This window comes from Tachyglossus aculeatus, chromosome 22 (assembly GCF_015852505.1).
Source record: "Tachyglossus aculeatus isolate mTacAcu1 chromosome 22, mTacAcu1.pri, whole genome shotgun sequence".
NCBI lineage: Eukaryota > Metazoa > Chordata > Mammalia > Monotremata > Tachyglossidae > Tachyglossus > Tachyglossus aculeatus.
Genome location: NC_052087.1, coordinates 27,339,604 through 27,358,342, shown reverse-complemented (window position 1 = coordinate 27,358,342; position 18,739 = coordinate 27,339,604). Strand labels below are relative to the sequence as shown.

Below are 18,739 nucleotides of genomic sequence, written 5' to 3'. Positions count from 1 at the left end.
GGGCAGCCCTCAGGGAGAAATGCTTCTTGCTTTCCCACCCTCCAACTCTCAGGAATACTCTTCACGGGCTTGTACTCACAAGTAAGCAAGCACCAGTCTCTCCCCTCTCCAAGCCCCCAGACACAATGCAGTGGAATTCAAAGCCTCCTCCTACTCCAAGCCAACAGAGCCATCCCTCTGGCCTTGGGTTCCTCTGTCCTCACCTGAAGCCAGGACTTAGAAAACAGAACCAAGCCCCCCAGCCAGAATATTCATATTCATTCTCTCTCTCTGTCTCTCTCTCTCTTTCACACACACATTTATCAACAATCATAACAATTGTGATATTTAAGACATTACTATATGTCAAGCACTGTACTAGTCACTGGGGTAGATAAGTTAATCAGGTCGGACACAGTCCCTACCCCACGTGAGATTCACAGTCTAAGCAGGAGGGAGAACAGATACTGAATCCCTAATTCCCCCCTCAAGACAGTAAGCTCACTGTGGGCAGGGAATGTGTCTGTTATTGTACTCTCCAAAGCACTTAGTAAAGTGCTCTGCACACAGTAAGCACTCAATAAATATGACTGAATGAATGAATTTTATAGATGAGGAAACTGAGACACAGAGCCGTTCTGTGACTTGCCCAAGATCACACAGCAGGCAAGTGGAAGAACCAGGTTTAGAACCCAGAACCCCAACTCCCAGATCTGTGGCCTTTCCACTAGTCCATGCTGCCCCACTACTTATCATGCAATGTCATCAATCCTTGACTTTCTGACAAATACCCACTGAGGAAAAACTCGGAGAGCAAAGAAGACCAACCCCTAGGCTCCCTTTGGCCTGAGCAGCCTAAACAAAGGACTTGACACTGCTAAAGGATGGTGGGGTGCATTGCCCCCTGTTCCTCCACCCCAAAGTCCTCCTTAAACAGCCTTTCCACCCATACTTATTCCAACTCTGCCCTCCCCCACCCCACCACTTCCGTGGCCCCGTTGCTAGCCCTCCTCAATCTTTGCAGCCCTTAGGCTGTCCAAGCCAAATCTGAGAACTGCCTTTGCCCCTCCCAGCCCTTCATGTTCTCTGACCTCACTGACCCATGGGGCCTGGCGGTGCCATAGGCAGCAGGGCGCTAAAATCTGCCCTTTCCTCTCCATCCAAACTGCTACCACATTAATACAGTCACTCATCCTTTCCCAGTACTTAGAACAGTGCACTGCACATAGTAACTGCTTAAAAAATGCCATCATTATTACTATTGCTGCATCAGCCTCCTTTCTGACCTCCCAGCCTCCTACCTCTCCCCACTCCAGTCCATTCTTCACTCCATTGCCTGGATATTATCTTTCTATAGGAACATTCAGGACATGTCACCCCCCCCCTCCTCAAAAATCTCCAGTGGTTGCCTATCCACCTCTGTATCAAACAAAAGCTCCTCACCATTGGCTTTAAAGCAGTCCATCACCTCACCCCCTCTTACCTCACCTCACTTCTCTCCATCTACACCCCAGCCTGCACACCTCACTCCTCTGGTGCTAATCTTCTCATTGTGCATCGATCTCGCCTGTCTCGCCACCAACCCCTGGCCCACATCCTACCTCTGGCCTTGAACGCCCTCTCTCCTCAAATCCGCCACACAATTACTCTCCCCCCTTCAAGCCTTAGTGAAGGCACTTCTCCTCCAAGTGGCCTTCCTAGATTAAGCCCCACTTTTCCTCATCTCCCACTCCCTTCTGCGTCACCCTGACTTGCTCCCTTTGCTCTTCCCCCCGCAACCCATGGCACTCATATATATATAACTGTAATTTTATTTATTTATACTGATGTCTTTGTATTTGTATTGATGTCTGTCTCCCCCCACCAGACAACGAGCTTGTTGTGGGCAGGAATTGTCACTCTTTGTTGGTGTACTGTACTTTCCCAAGCGCTTAATACAGTGCTCTGCACACAATACATGCTCAATAAATACAACTGAATAAATGAATGAATGAATGAGGCAGAAAGAGTGGCACAGCTGCTCCCCAGCTTGCAGAGATGTGCCAGTCTAGAGACCGGAGTGGAATGCTGACATTCTGGGAAACCCCACTGCCCAGTATTGTTTGCTGGCAAAGGAATATCCAGAGCAGGAGGCAATGCACTGGCCCAAGTCTCCAAAAGAATCCAGTTCTTCACAGAGATAAATGAAGGCCCACATGGTCAAAGCAACTCAATATGGTCATTAACACAGTCCACTCATGAAAACTGCATCATTTGAGTCACATCCTTTAAATGTCCAATCCATTTTCAAATCAAACTCTAACAATAATAACTGTAGTATTTTTAAGTACTTGCTATCAAGCAATCAAATTTACTGAATGTTTACTCTGTGCCGAGCACCGTACTAAGCGCTTGGGAGAGTACAATACAACAGAATTAGCAGACACGTTCCCTGCCTATAATGAGGTAAGTGCCAAGAACTGTGCTAAGACCTGGGGGTAGATAAAATACATTCAGATTGGAAGCAGTCCCTGTCCCACGTGGGCCTGACATTCTAAGGGAGAGGGACCAGCAGTGGAAACCACAGGTGCTTATGTCCCCCTTCACCCACGCAGCCATTCTGCCTCCTCTCTGTCCCTAGGTTCAACGATGGAAACCATACCCCTTCATCCCCTTTTTCCAGATGAGGAAACTGAGACCCAGAGAGGTTAAGTGATTTGCCCAAAGTCACACAGCAGGTGCATGGCAGAGCTGGGATTATCCAGGTCTCCTGACTCCCCATCCTGTGCTCTTTCCATTAGGGCACACCATTTCTCTATAACAATCACTTTGCCCGGGGAAGCCTGCCTCTGACGAGGCCACTGGCACTGGTAAGAAGGGTTAAGAGAAGACGGGGGCAGAATGTTAGGGTTGGGTTCAGAGGCTGGGGGGAAGTCTAGGAAGAAGGTCTCTCTGCTCTGTAGGGAATCACCCCAGTGAAAGCAATCATTTCTCTCCCGCCTCCTGTTTTCAGGGCAGGAGGGGAAGAGGGAAGAGAGTAGCAGGGTAGCCAAGCACAAAGAACATGGACTTGGGAGACAGAGGAACAGGGCTCTAATCCCGACTCCACCACTCACCTTCTGGGTGACCTTGGGGAAGTCACTAACTTTTCTGGGCCTCATCTATAAAATGAGAATACAATACTTGTTTTCTTTCCTACTTTAGATCGTGAGCCCATGAAGGACAGAGACTGTTTCTGACCTGATTATCTTGCATCTTCCCCATTGCTTGGCACCTAGTAAGTGCTTAACATATACCACAACTATTATGCTTATTATTAAGGGGGAGAGTAGCTTGAAGCACTGTCCCAGACACCATCCAAGCCCATTTCTGGAATGCCACCAAAAAAATTCCAAGGTCCCTTTAGCAATGCCCTATCAACTATTTTCTCACTGAGGTGCTACTCCCTCTGGGGAAGAACTGTGTGTTCTTGCCTTTTGGAAATGGGATCTTTCAATGCCACGAGGCAGATGTGGTTTGGGGTTTTTCACATCTAGGGCATTTAGCTCAGCCACTTTGGGAGGATGAAGGAACTTGGGTTCCCCAAGCAAAATTCAAACCCCCACCGCAAGCTGGTGCGGGGAAGAGCGGAAGCTTCCTCTCCACCCGAGGAGCCGTGGCTACCGTCCCTGATTTGCCCCGGGCCCTCTAAGGCCCACGGCCCAACTGTCAGCTCAAGAGCAGCTGTGTTTGTCCCCACTTCGTTAGAAGGGAAGAAACAGTCAGAAGAGGTACGGTGTGTTAATTGACATCAAGGAGGTGGTTCCATATTTACCGGACCAGTGACGTCCACCCCAAGCTGGCACCTTTCTACCAGTCCAAAGCTGTTTTCCCTCAGTGCTGGTACTCCACAGTTCATCTGGAATCCTCATCCAACTCCAGGATCCTTCTCCCTCCTACAACACCATGGGGACCAGAGGTCTTTAGTTACCATTCCAGGAGGCAGAAGAGACCCCTGCTCAAGCCCGATGGGCTCTGCTGGGCTAAGGACAGTTCCATGATGGGTGGGCATATTTTGCGTTGTGAAATATTAATCAATCAATGGTATTTATTGAATACTAAATGCATGCAGAGCACTGTACTAAGCACTAGGGAGAGTACAGCATAACGAACTTGGTAGACATGTTCCCTGCTCACAATGAGCTTGCAGTCTAGAGGCAGAGCTTACAGGTGAAATTCTTCAAGATGATTTGATAAATGATCAGTTTATAGTGGCTACTGACTGAAAGTCTCATGGTTTAGGTTACTTCGTGGCCCGGTCTCCCAAGTGGGGACAGCGCCAGGGGAGAGGGAGGCAGCACTTTCCATGAAGCTCTGTAGGATGACAGGACTTCTGCAGGGGAGTGGACTGTCTGCCAGGGAAACACACGCGTTTTCCTCCAAAGCTGAAGTGTGTGTGGATGAAGGGATATGCGAGTACACACATTCAATTGCATTTATTGAGGCTTACTGTGTGCAGGGCACTGTTCTAAGCGTGTACGTGTAATTCTCATTGTTGGAGCAGGGGACAGAGAGGAGGCGGAGGGGTCTGCATGGACAAAGGGGGATGCGAGCACACATAGTTTCCACCACTGGAGCAGAGGACAGAGAGGAGGCAGAGTGGCTGCGTGGGTGAGGAGGGACACGAGCACACATGGTTTCCACTGCTGGAGCACAGGACAGAGAGAAGGTGAAGTGGCTGTATGGGTAAAGGGGGATGTGAGCACTCATGGTTTCCACCACTAAAGCAGGGGACAGAGAGAAGGCAGAGTGGCTATGTGGGTGAAAGGTGACATGAGCGTGCCTGGTTTCTACCACTGGATCAAAGAACAGAGAGGAAGCAGAGGGCTGTGTGCACGAGTGAGGATACGAGCACACATGGCTTTCACCTTGGCAGGAGCTGAAATGGGGAGGGCAGGACCCCGAGAAGCACTGCCCGGGCTGGGGAGTGCTGCGCCGGCTAGCTAAATCATGGCTGCATGGCATCAGATTGTGTCATATGACTGGCGGGGTAAGGCAGTGCCACGTTTGGTGGTAGTTCAACCCCTTCTCCCCAGGATTGGCAAGACTGATAGGATGCCCAGACAAATTGTTAAGCCAACTAGATGCCTTTTGTGCAAGTCTCACACCCGTCACGGACCTCCAAAAACCTGTGGGTCAGAGATTGAGCTTTAAGGATGGGCCAGGGGTGGGAGGAGTCAAGGGGTGTGTTCCAGGACTAGAGACTAAAGATGACCTTGAAGTTCTACAGAACCTTTTTTTGATAGGCCTTAAAGTGCTTTCACCCATAGGGTCACAGGCCATCTCCCAACATTTCTCTGAGCCAGAGAGGGTAGACATTAAGTAAGGACAAGAAAAATGCCATACAGGGTCATAGTGGTCCATCCACCACAGGATAGTAGCTCCAAAGAGTTTTAGAGGAAGAGTATCCTGGCTTTGCACTTGCCTGGGCAAGTCACTTAACGTCTTTGTGCCTCAGTTTCCTCATCTAGAAAAGGGAAATAAAATACCTCTTCCTGCCCACCCCCCTTAGACTATGAACACTGGGTGGCAGAGGGACTGTGACCAACCTGATTATTCTTTATCTACTCCAGTATCTAGGACAGTGCTTGGCACATGGTAAGTACTCTATCTATTCAACTGTATTTATTGAGCGCTTACTGTGTGCAGAGAACTATACTAAGCACTTGGAACATATTACCATTAAAAGGAGGATAGGTGTCTTTGACATCCACCCTTCTAACAACCAATCATTAAGCTACTACTGAAGAACTCTTATAAATCCTTTTCAAAACTATTGCTACTTCTCTGAACAGCTTCCTGTATCTCCATTTTACAGATGGACAGACTGAAGCCAATGTGAGCCAGCAGCATCCCAGTCCAGATTTCTCCAAGGTTGAACTGCCACCCAAGGGCGAATTAAATACAGTGAGAGTTCAATCACAATTCCAGGAAGCAGCTATTGAAAGCCAAGAGTGAGAAGCAGCGTGGTCTAGTGGGAAGAGTGCAGTCCTGGGAGTCAAAGGTTAAATGTCTGTTTCCCCTACTATCTAGACTGTGAGTCCTGTGTGGAACAAGGACTGTGTCTGATCTGATCGTATTGTATTTATGTATTTATTGTATTTCCCTCTAGAGAAGCAGCATGGCTGAGTGGACAGGCTCAGCGGGCTTGGAAGCCAGAGGTCATGGGTTCGAATCCCAGCTCAGCCACTCATCAGCTGTGTGACTTTGGGCAACCCACTTAACTTCTCTGTGCCTCAGTTACCTCATCTGTAAAATGGGGATTAAGACTGTGAGCCCCACGTGGAACAACCTGATCACCTTGTATCCCCCCAGTGCTTAGAACAGTGCTTTGCACATATTAAGGGCTTAACAAATACCATCATTATTATTATTATTAGACTGTACGTTCATTGTGGGTAGGGAATGTGTTGTGTTGTACTCTCCCAAGTTCCCTCTCTGGATCACACCTGAAGAGTTTCCAGTACTCTACCAGTCTCGGCTAATGGAGGTAGAGTCAAGCAGAGGCCTAACCATTCCATTCCTAGCTTGGCCAGTGGCTAGCAAGTGGAAGGCAATCTGCTAATTCCCCCTTCTAGACTGTGAGCCCACTGTTGGGTAGGGACTGTCTCTATATGTTGCCAACTTGTACTTCCCAAGCGCTTAGCACAGTGCTCTGCACACAGTAAGCGCTCAATAAATACGATTGATTGACTGATTGCTAAATGTCAAACTCACCTGTGCTCGGCAGTAGCAGCATGGGAGAGAGTCAAGGGTGGAGACTCAAGTTTTCTGCATGGAAGAAGGCAATGGTAAACCACTTCCATATTTTAACCAAGAAAACTCTATGGATACACTACCAGAACGATTGCAGATGGAGGTGGGGCTTTCTTGGAGAGATGTGTCCAAGGAGTCGCTGTGGGTCGGAAGCGACTTGACAGCATAAGACAAGACTCTCCCAAGTGCTTATTATAGTGCTCAACAGTAAGCACTCAACAAATACTACTGATTGATTGATTGATTTACCCTAGAGCTTATTACAATGCCTGACATGTGATAAGCACTAAAATAAACTACAATCATTCCTAACTATAAGGGCCAGAGGAAGGTGGGGACTAGAATTCCTTCAAATCAATCAACCAATGGTACTTATCAAGCGCTTATTCTGTGCAGAGCACCGTACTAGTGCTTGGGAGAGTACAAGAAAGGTCCCAATTCCTTTCCTTTGGCAGAAGAGGGAGTGGCTGAGAGTGGTCTTAGAGGACACCCAGACAGGTTGAAGGAGCGACAAAGCCCCCCGGGCAAGAGGAGAGTGGTTCGGGGTGGGAGGAGGAGTGTTTCTCTCCTGAGGTGGCTGGGCTTTAAAATACTCTTTGATTACCCCCGCCCCACAGCATTTATGTATATATCAATCAATTAAATAATTAATCATATTTATTGAGTGTTTACTATGTGTGGAGCACTGTACTAAGTGGTTGGGAAAGTACAATACAACAGAATTAGCAGACATATTCCCTGGCCAAAATGATGCCACTGCTGGGTAGAAGAGAGGGTTTTGAGTGAACTGTTTGCGACTTTCACTTGTACCTACGAGTCACAGATCCAGGAAAAGACAACCTTGTGTTCAGACATGTCTTCTGGGATTGATCACTCACTCTAAACTTCTCCGATAGACTCGGGCAGCTACTGAATGGAGGAAATACAAACTTGAATCCAAAACAGAGTTCCTCATCTTCCCACCCAAATCCTGTCCTTCCCGTCTTTCCCATCACTGTAGACAATACCAATCAATCGTATTTACTGAGTAGTTATTATGTGCAGAACACTGTACTAACCGCTTGTGAGAGTACAAAACAACAGAATTAGCAGACACGTTCCCTGACACATAATGATCTCACAGTCTTAAACCAAACCGAAAGACAAAAAACCGCTAGTGACTTGAACACCAGGATCCATTCTGTGGCACAGATCTTATCTGAGGAAGTCAGGAAACGGCCATAAACCCGATATCATTTAGTTATATGGAGGGGAAATCCTCAGACACTTCACAGACCCATGTAGTGGGTGGGCATTTTGTTTTCTGAACAGCCTCTACTAGAGCTGCAAAGCCCCATTCCCTGCATCAACACCCGTGATGGGTGGAAGGGGAGCAAAGATTGGGTCATGCATGTGTAGCCATGATCCCCTGCTCTAACCAGTTCTCTCTCCAGTGCTGCAAAGGTGCATCAATCCCCATTCCCACCTTTGACTCAATCACTCAGTGGTATTTACTGAGTGCATTCCAGCCTTAACCCTAGGTGGGCTGTCTTTTTAGGGACTGGGGCTTGGAGCAATGGGGAATCTGAGGTCCCACCCCTCCAATCAGTGTGGTTTAGTGGATAATGCACGGGCCTGAGAGTCAGAAGGCCCTGGGTTCTAATCCCAGTTCTGCCATATGTCTGCTGTGTGACTTTGGGTGAATCACTTCACTTCTCTGGGCCTCAGTTACCTCATCTGTAAAATGGGGATTAAGACTGTGAGCCGTATGGTGGACAGGGACACAGTCCAATCTGATTAATTTATATCTACCTCAGCACTTACAGCAGTGATTGGCACATAGCGCTTAACGAGTACCATAATTACTATTATTTTAGCAACTATCGAGCACCTGCTGTGTCTGAGGCACTGTACTCAGTAATTGGGTATGTTCAATACAAGAAGATGGACTTCCTGCCTACAAGGAGATTACACTCTAGCCATGGAGACAGATAGAAAGTCATGTACAAATAGGAGGAAGAGGTACTCGAATACTATAGCACATTCAATGATATGCATAAAGGTACAACGAGAAATGATGAATGAAAAAGTGCTGAGATGATCGCAGAGCAGATGTGACCTGGACTGATTTCAAGAGGGCTCCTGGAGGAGGAGGAATTCCAGAAAGGTTTGGAAAATAGGGAGAACTGTGATCTGCTGGATTTGAAGGAGGAGGTGGTTTCACACAGAAGAATGGGCTTATACTAAGGGTCACTGGTAAGAGAATTAAGAATCAAGGCACAGTGAGCAAGTGAGTTTGGGAGGAAGTGAGAGTGCAAGGTGGGGTACAGTAGAAGAGAATGGATAAAAGCTCATCTTCCCACACAACCCTGTCCTCTCCCTGACTTTGCCAACGCTGTGCACAGCACCATATCCTCCCTGTCTCACAAGCCCATAAACTTGGCATTATCCTCGACTCACCTCTCCCATTCAACCCACAAATTCAATCTGTCCACAAATCCTGCTGGTTCTACCTTTACATCACTAGAATCCATCCTTTCCTCTCCAACCAGACTACTACCACGATACTAATAACTGTGATATTTGTTTAGTGCTTTCTATGATTCAGGTGCTGTACCAAGTGCTGGGGTAGATACAAGATAATTGGGTTGGACATAAAGGGCTCACAGTCTTAGTTCCCCATTTTACAGATGAGGTAACTGAGGCACAGAGAATTTAAGTGACTTGCTCATGTTCTCACAGCAGGCAGGTGGTAGAGCTGGGATTAGAACCCAGGTCCTCTTCCCAGGCCCCTGCTCTTTCCACTTGGCCACGGTACTTCTCGAGTAATTATCCTAGCCTACCTTGATTGACTTTCTTGCTGACCTCCCTTCCTCCTGTTTCTCCCCACTTCAATCCACACTTCACTCTGCTGCTCAGATCATTTTTCTACAAAACCAATCGGCCCATGCCTCCCCAGTCAAGACCCTCTAGCAGTTGCCCATCCACCTCTGCATCAAACAGAAACTTTTTACCTTTGGCTTTAAGCCACTCAATCACCTTGCCCCTTCTTAACTATCTCGCTGATTTCCTATTACAACCCAGCCCATACCCTTCACTCCTCTAGTGCCAACCTACTAACCTTGATCTGTTCTATCTCACCACTGACCCATGGCCCACCTCCTGTCTCAGGCATGGAACTCCCCCCCACCCACTTCATATCCAACACACCATCACTCTCCCCACCTTCAAAGCCTTATTAAAATCCTATCTCCTCCAAGAGGACTTCACCAACTAAGCCCTAATTTCTTCTACTCCCTCTCCCTTGTGTCACTCCTGAACTTGGATTCATCACTCCCTGTAGCCCCACAACACTTTGTTCATATCCAGAATTTATTTATTCATATTAATGTTTGTTTCTCCTTCTAGTCTGTAAACACCTTGTGGGCATGGAACATGTCTACCAACTCTGGTATATTGTACTCTCCCAGGTGCTTAGTACAGTGCTCTGGAAGCTTGTTGTGGGCAGGAAATGTGTCTGTTATATTGGTATAGTGTACCCCCCCAAGCCCTTAATATACTGCTCTGCATACAGTAAGTGCTCAATAAATACTACTGACTGACTCTGCACACAGTAAGCACTCAATAAATACGACCAATTGATTGATGGATTTATAGGTAAGAGAGAGCTGACAAAATGCTTTAAAGCCAATGGGTAGGAGCTTTACTTTGACATGAAGATTGAATAGGTAACTTTTGAGAAATGCAAAGACATTGTAGAGAGAAACATTTTAAAAATATGATATCAGTAGCAAAATAGATTAACAATTGCATTTGAACAATTGTGCCAGGCACTGTACTAAGTGCTGGGGTAGATACAAGATAATCAGGTCTTGCATGGGACTCACAGTTTAAGTAAAAGGGAGAACAGATATTGAATCCCCATTTTAAAGTTGAGGAAACTAAGGCACGCGAAGTTAAGTGACTTGCCCAAGGTCATGCAGCAGGTACCTGCTGGAATTGAGATTAGAACTCAGGTCCTCTGACTCTTGGGCCAATGCTTTTTCCACTAGGCCACGCTGCTTCTCCAACATAGTAGATTCATAGAATGTGAGCCCCATGTGGGACAAGGATTGTGCCTGATTATCTTATATACATTCTGGTGTTTACAGCACATAGGGCTTAATGGAAACCACTAAAAAAAAATAAAAAGACTGGACTGGAAAGGGGAGAGGCTGGAGGCGCTTACGAACTTATACACACACACTCCAGCTATGTATATGTCTGCTTTATTTTTGATCTAATTGTAAATATTTTTATGTCTGTTTCCCCCATTAGACTGGAAGCTCCAAGTGGACAGGTAATATGACACTTCATTATTCTGTACTTCCCAAACACCTAGTATACTACACCTCTGAATAAATGGGAAACAGCATAGTAGAGGGATAAGGCCGTGGAGTGGGGAGAAAGTCGGGGAAAAGTAAGCTGTCCTAGGGGAGCAGTGCGGATGACAGGAGTAAAAACAGAGGGAAGAACGGGGTGGCAAACCTTCCTGAAAAAATAAAATCTTTGGGTTTCCTGGTGAATTGATAGAGTTCTGAGCTGTCAGGAAGCAAAGGACCCTCGGCTTCAAGGCTGTCCATCACCTCGCCCCCTCCTACCTCACCTCCCTTCTCTCCTTCTACAGCCCAGCCCGCACCCTCCACTCCTCTGCCGCTAAGCTCCTCACCGTGCCTCGTTCTCGCCTGTCCCGCCGTCGACCCCCGGCCCATGTCATCCCCCTGGCCTGGAATGCCCTCCCTCTGCCCATCCGCCAAGCTAGCTCTCTTCCTCCCTTCAAGGCCCTACTGAGAGCTCACCTCTTCCAGGAGGCCTTCCCAGACTGAGCCCCCTCCTTCCTCTCCCCCTCGTCCCCCTCTCCATCCCCCTGTCTTACCTCCTTCCCTTCCCCACAGCACCTGTATATATGTTTGTACATATTTATTACTCTATTTATTTATTTAACTTGTACATATCTATTCCATTTATTTTATTTTGTTAATATGTTTGGTTTTGTTCTCTGTCTCCCCCCTTCTAGACTGTGAGCCCACTGTTGGGTAGGGACTGTCTCTATATGTTGCCAACTTGTACTTCCCAAGCGCTTAGTACAGTGCTTTGCACACAGTAAGCGCTCAACAAATACGATTGATTGATTGACCTGGGCTAAAGATCTGGAAGATGGTTGCCCTTCCCCAGAAACTCTGGAAGCTGAAAATTGTGAAATTACAGCAGGAGGCATTTAGGCTTAGAGCAGAAGAAACATGCACTTTCATCCAAAATCAGGGGGATGACAAGATCATTTCTTTAGGTTCCTGCCAGCCCCAAGATTGTACGATTTTAGGTCAGGTCTGTCATTTTACCCCATCCCCTTGGAGAGACCTCTGTCATGCAACAGTCCATTCAAAGACTGCCTCTGCTTCCTGCTTCAGAGGGAGACCTTATATAATAAACTCCATGGCCTCCCTGGAGAGTGTCCTGTGGCCCCAAAGATACTTCTCACACTTGGTACTCTTGGCATTCCCAGGGCAAGGAAATGTCTGGTATTCTGTGATCATTCATTCAATTGTATTTATTGAGTGCTTACTGTGTGCAGAGCACTGTACTAAGCACTTGGGAAAGTGAAATACAACAAGAAACAGTGACATTCCCTGCCCACAACGAGCTCACAGTCTAGAGTCAGGGAGACAGACATCAATACAAATAAATAATATTACAGCTATGTACATAAGTGCTTTGGGGCTGGGAGGGGTAGGAAGAGCAAAGGGAAACATGAAATTACAGCTATGTACATAAGTATTTTGGGGCTGGGGGTGGGGAGGGAAAGAGAAAAGAGAGCAAATCAGGGCAATGCAGAAGGGAGTGGGAGATGGCTCCCTCAAGGTGATCACTTTTCCTCATCAGTTGATGCCCAGAAAGCCTAGTTGCAGGGGTGTAAGTTCCCAGTGCTGCTCATCAGGGCCACTTCAAGCTAAATGGCACTTCTTGCCGGCCGAAGGACTCATCTACTTTGCCAAAACCAAAGAGGGGGGAAGAGGTGAGTTTGTGTAGGGCCCACTGCAGTTGTTCACTAGTATCCTTGGGAACACTCCCCCAGCTGACTGATGGGTGTGCTTATTCCCCCTCCCGTGAACCCACATTTCTGAGAAAAAAAGGGGAGAGAACCCCAAGCAACACCTCTAGAATGGAATGCTCTTACTGGTGAGACTGGAAGCAGATATAGGATCCTTCAACTTGGAGACAGTTTTCCTGACCAAAGGGCTCCCAGCTTTACTAGGGATCTGATGATACGACAGTATTCATTTCATCTTGCCAGTGGGAGGCTCGTGATTGGCACCTCCAAGCCGGGAGCTCACCAGGTCTAGCATCACTGGGAGTAGCCTGGGTCACCCACACCCAAGTCTGGTCCTGCTGCTGAAAACGATTTGGGGGTTATACAATTCCCGATCTCTTCTTCCATTTTCCAGGAAGCAGCAAGGCATACTGGAAATAGTCCGGGGCTAGGAGTCAGAGGTCCCTAGGCTCTAATCCCAGCTTTGACACTCATCTGGCTGCGTGACCTCGGGTAAGTCACTTAACTTCTCAGAGCCTGTTTCCTCATCTGTACAAGGAAGATTCACTCTTTTCTCCCTCCTGCTTGGACTGTGAGCCCCATGTGGGGCAGGGACTCTATCAGGTCTGATTCATTTGTATTCACCCCAGCACTTATAATAGTGCTTGAAACACAGTAAGCACTTAACAAATACCACAACTATTATTAATAAAGATGGTTGGGAAAGATGAGAGAGTGAATGTAGGAGTAGGGGAGAGTTGGGAAGTGTGTGGGGCAGGGGAGCTCAAGTGTAAAGATTCAAATTTTGTCACAAATGTAACTCACAAAGTAGTCAGGAGGAGGAAAGGAGGGAGGAAGAGATCATAGGGGCTTCAAAAAGGAGTTAGAGAATCTCAGAGTACTGTTCAATTACTTGTCTTTGTTTTCTTCCTCGGTGACTCCTGCTAGCTGTTCTTTGAGGTCCCTTATCTTAGTTTCATCTGTCTTCCCTAGGAGGTACTGGGCCTGTGTCTGATCCACTATATTTGCATCTACTCCAGAGCTTGTCAAATACCATAACTAACCCCAAATTCAAATTCCCAATTCCTTGTAGAATGCTCCTTCTTAGCAAACACCACACCTTATCCAAAAGGAATGACTTTTCTAAGCCTCACACACACCATTAAAGTACCAAATCTGGACCTCACTGGACTCATGTAATTCACCCACTGGCATGATGATCACTGGGAGATGAATATTTTGGTACCTAAGTTTAATCTTCCTTAGGGAACCTGGTGACCTAGGCGGACAGAGATTTGCTGTTAGCCATTAAGGTGAATGCTCACAAATTTCCTTTCTTTCTCCATTCTGCCAAGACCCCAGTACCCAAAGTTTCCAAGAGTATGAAAGACACAGGACCCCTGTCTCAGACCTTTCCACCTGCCCCCTAAAGTGCAGGAATAACTTTCCCTTGGATTGATGTATTTCTCCCCCATTCACATGCCAACTTATAAAACCAATGCCAGGGAGGAAATTATGACTCTCTAATAAACAGGACTGTAAAAGCACTCTGCAGATATAAAATGAATCATATAAATGTTAAACTATGAAGTCTTCAAAAATGTAGGCTCCATTAGGGCTGATTACTGAATTTATGGGGCAGAAAGGGATTACTCCATGGAATATAAGTGATGGGATTCCTGTCCATTGGCGGAATAGAAGAAATAGTGTATTGGGTCACATCAGTGGTCCATTCAGCTTAGGATTTTGACTGCTATTGTGGCACCTACGGATAATTGGAGGAAGTCTGATAGCCAATAAAAGGACATAAGACTTCATGATGTGGAAAGACCTAACATCCCTACACTTTCCCTCTAAAAGCCATCATGGACTTATCTTAATTATTTTCTTTAAACTTTTCTAGAGAAACGTGTATTCAGCTGCCAATGAGGAGGAAGCCGATTTGACTGTCGTAAAAGACAAGCAAATAAATATTCCAAAAAAAAAAACTACTAAAGGAACAAGCAATGACTTAGGATACTTCATTTCGCTGTGTGGAGAAAACAGACCGTAAAATAATTGTGGGCAGGGATCGCTTCTACCAACTTTATTGTATCAGTAAAGTGATCTGGACAATGACAGCCCTCGATCAACCACAGTGATTAACTGATCGATTCCTGATCTTCACGCAAAAGGGAACCGCGATCGATCAGTCAATACCATCTGACTGACCATCAGGTACGTGCCTAAGCAAAGCCCAAGTTCCAGCTATGACCAAAGGATGGTACAGGTACTCTTTGATCCCACTGACACCTCCGAGGAGCCCTTCCTGCGGTACCTTCCAGCAAAACGCGATGGAGCAAACTAGAGGTGGCGGAAAATAAAGCAGATTAGGCCACATACATCAACGGAGCCCGTTCCGTCCACGGTCTGACCCCGAAAGGCAAAAGAGTTTCTATGCATCAAGAGAAACGTCTTTACGATTACCTTACTCTCCCCAGGTGCCAGGAACTGGGTGTGTTTCATGACTTCTCCTTTCTGCTCTACATTACAGGGTCTTAAACAATAAGTCTCGGAAGAAACACGTGCTTCGCATTTTTCTGCTCTGAGTTCAGGTCCACACCCGGTAGGTTTTCGCGTCCTTCAGGGCCAGGTCCCTCCACCTGGGCTCAGGGCGAGGGGGAGGGTCCGGCCCGGAACTTTTCGGCGGGCAGTTCCAGGCCGGCGGGGCTACCTGCATTCTCCTTGCATCAACCTGCGCATGGCGTTCGGCCTGCAGCGAGCCCCGAGGCTGACCTCCTCCGGCATTAGAGGGTCCCCTCCCGGGGGGGATCCGGGCTCCGGAGGGCCCTCCGGCGTTGCCAACTCAAAGAAAAAAAAAAAGCAACGCCCGGCGATCCGGCTTCGTGGCACGTAACGGAAAGTAGATGAGCTCCCGGGGGCGGGGGGCACGGCGATGGTGGCGAGATGCCCCGGACGAAGACGGGGGGGGCGAGGTTGCCCGGGAGGGTTGGAGGGAATCGGGGGGTCCAGGGGCGGCAGGGGGAGGGCCCCCCGGGGGGGGACGGGGGGCAGCGGCGGGCCCTCCGACACGCTAAGCCCCGCCCACCCCGTCCCTGCTGTATCATTCCGTCCGCCTCTCCCATTGGCCGGCGGAGACGTCCGGCCCTCCCATTGGCCGGCGCAGACGTCCGTCAAAGGAAAGCACGTAACCGGGTGGAGGGAGGGAGGCTACATTGTAACAAGGAGAGTGGAAGGAGGAGGAGGAGGAAGAAGAGGAGGCGGCGGCGACCACCGTCTCCAACTGCTCGGCAGCGGCTACCTGCCGAGGGTTAACCCACCCCTCTCGGGGGCCCGAAGCCTCCTCCTCCCCGCCCTCCCGTCCCGCAGCCCCCCGGCCCCCTCCCCGCCGCCCGCGGCCTCTGCACCAGCGGATCCGGCTGGCAGAGCGCCGGCCGCTTCCCGAAGCCATTTTCGTTGGCCACACTGGCCACCGCCGGGGCTGACTCACCTTCCCCGGGAATGCCGCCGCAGCCCGGCCCGGTGGAAGCGGGAGGGAGAGGGGGTTGGCGGGGCGGGCGAGCGGGCGGGCGGGCGGCCGGGAGGAGGCGGCCGGGAAGAGGCGGCGGGAAGCTCCCCCCCGCCGGCCCGCCCGCCCGCTCGCTAGTCCCGGGCGAGGGAAAGTTTTACCGCCCGCAGCCCGGGAGCGGCGGCGGCGACGGCGACTCGCTGCTTCTCTCCTTCCCAGCTTTGACCACCATCTTATTAGTACAGGAAATGACATGGAAAACGGAAGAAAGCGGCGTTTGGGGCAGACGCGGACCCCCCAAATCAGGGGCCGGAGTTGGGACACACCAGACGCTTCCCAACTTGGACCACGGGAGGGGGGGGGAAAGTCGCCGTTGCCCTGCAGCCCCGCGGGGGCACAACCCGCCTCCCCCGGGCCAACGAGCCCGGCATCCCGGGGAGGCTCCCGACGGCGAAGCTTGTGCAATTCCCCAGGACGCTTTGGAATTGGGGCGCGTTTTCCAGGAATGGGAAAGTTTTCCGTGCCTGCGTGTGTGTGTGTGTGTGATTTTTTTCCATTTTCCTGCGGCTACTGCCGGTCCTGAGGTTGGCACCCGCAGAGGCCTGCCCCTGGACTGCCAATCGATCAACCAATCAATCGTATTTATTGAGTGCAGAGCACTGTACTAAGCGCTTGGGAAGCACATATAGAGACGGTCCCTACCCAACGGTGGGATCGCAGTCTAAGTTTTGCAATGACCCTGGAGATCTGGGGAGTGGGCAGAGCGTGTTTATTTTTAACCCTTTCTGAGCCCAGCGGCCGACACCTGTCAACCCGGGGCTCCGCCTCCCCCGCATCTTTTCACCCGTTGGACTCCGGTTGCCTTTCGGAGATGAAGCCCCCAAAAGGAAAATCTGACCGCTCTGCGGAGAGAAGTTGGGGGTCGGGTCAAAATGTTAACTCTTTAAAACCGGTTTGTAGTATAAATCCTATTCAGAGGGATTAAATAAAATCGGGAGGGGAGGAGGAGCAAAGGCGAAGCGAGGCATCCATCCACTCCGCTCATTTCAATCCGGTAACGGTTTCATTTCTGTCCCATCCACTGGCTCGTTGGGATAACCGGTGCCTCAGTTTCCCCCATCCGGAATGGGGCCTTAAATCCCATTTGGGAAGGATTACATATTACGAAAAGCAGAGGAGGAGGACAAACAGACACTGTTTCTATTCAGCTCATTACCGTACTCTCTTAAACGCTTAGTACCGTGTACTGCACCCAGTAAAGGATCAAATGACACGGATGAATTTATATCCGGTGGCAGTTTTATTTTCTGTCCCAATGATCGTTTCTCTCGGGTAGTGTGTGCCTCAGTTTCCCCACCTGGGATGAGTCCTAAATCTCATTAATCGTATTCGTTGAGTTCTTATTGAGTTGCAGAGCACTGAGAATACAAGCGCATGGGAGAATACAATACTAGATTGGTAGACGCTATCCTTGCCCCCAACAGGCTTACGGTCTAGAAGGATTAAAGAAAATGAGGAGATGAGAAAGACAAAGTGTGCATCTACTCTGCTAATTTTTATTTGGTGACAGTTTTATTACTGCCCCGACGACTGGATCCTTTGGGTAATCTCTACCTGTTTCCCCATCCGTAATGGGGGTCACATTCAGCGTCCAAGAGTACGGGGTGCGGGGGGGGTGGCGGGCCGTTCAGAAACCAATGCATTTACCAAGGTAATATGCCCTAAAATTGTAAAGTGATCACCAGAGCAAAGCAAATCAATCATATTTACTGAGCGCTTACTATGTGCAGAGTACTGCACTAAGTGCTTGGGAGAGTACAATACAGTAGAATTAGCAGACACGTTCCCAGCCGTATAACGAGCTTATAGGCTAGAGACTGTAATAAAGTTCTTTCTTGTGGCTTCAAGCTCTTTGCAAATTATCGGAGGATGGATGAGAAGGGCATTTGGCTCAGTTAATAAATAGAAACAATGTTACAGAAATAAATGCACTTTCTGTCAGTGTTGTCTCCAAGCCTTCAGTTTTATGTCAAAATCTGTTGCACTGCCAAATGAAACACCAAGTATCGCTTTTGATATTTATTGGCTGTCCTCAGTGTGCTAGAGTCTAAACACAACACACACAACATAAAGCCCCATGTCTTCCAAACTCTAAGGTAGCATGAAGTAGATAGATAAACTCAAGTAATCAGTCAATGGCATTTATTGAATGCTTGCTGTGAAGTGCTCTGTACTAAGTGCTTGGGAAAGTACAGTGCAAAAGAGTTGTTAGACCCAATCCCCGTCCACAAGAAGCTTACAGTCTATTGGGGAGAGACATTAAAATAATAGACAAATATTTCACATCAATTGGTATTTATTGAGCATTTACTGTGTGGAAAGCAGTGTATTAAGAACTAAGTATAATATAATGGAGATGGTAGACGTGATCC

General features: G+C 48.4%; 1 protein-coding gene and 1 non-coding gene across 6 annotated transcripts in view; one reads left to right on the top strand and one right to left on the bottom strand.

Annotated features, from left to right (window-relative positions):
* The window catches only part of PRDM11 (PR/SET domain 11), a 67,454-nt gene extending 51,111 nt beyond the window's left edge, over nucleotides 1–16,343 (bottom strand). For 4 of the 5 annotated variants that reach the window (XM_038764573.1, XM_038764577.1, XM_038764574.1 and 1 more), the window contains exon 1: nucleotides 15,266–15,786. In XM_038764573.1, coding sequence (XP_038620501.1) covers nucleotides 15,266–15,304 — 39 coding nt within the window. In that variant the 5' untranslated portion in view covers nucleotides 15,305–15,786. Of the gene's footprint in view, nucleotides 1–15,265; nucleotides 15,787–16,289 lie in introns of those variants that run through there. The other variant, XM_038764575.1, reaches the window with a different exon arrangement.
* On the top strand, nucleotides 6,429–6,566 carry LOC119944347. The gene has a single exon (XR_005455835.1). It is a non-coding gene; the product is annotated as a small nucleolar RNA SNORA7 (small nucleolar RNA).
* Nucleotides 16,344–18,739: the final 2,396 nt, after the last annotated feature.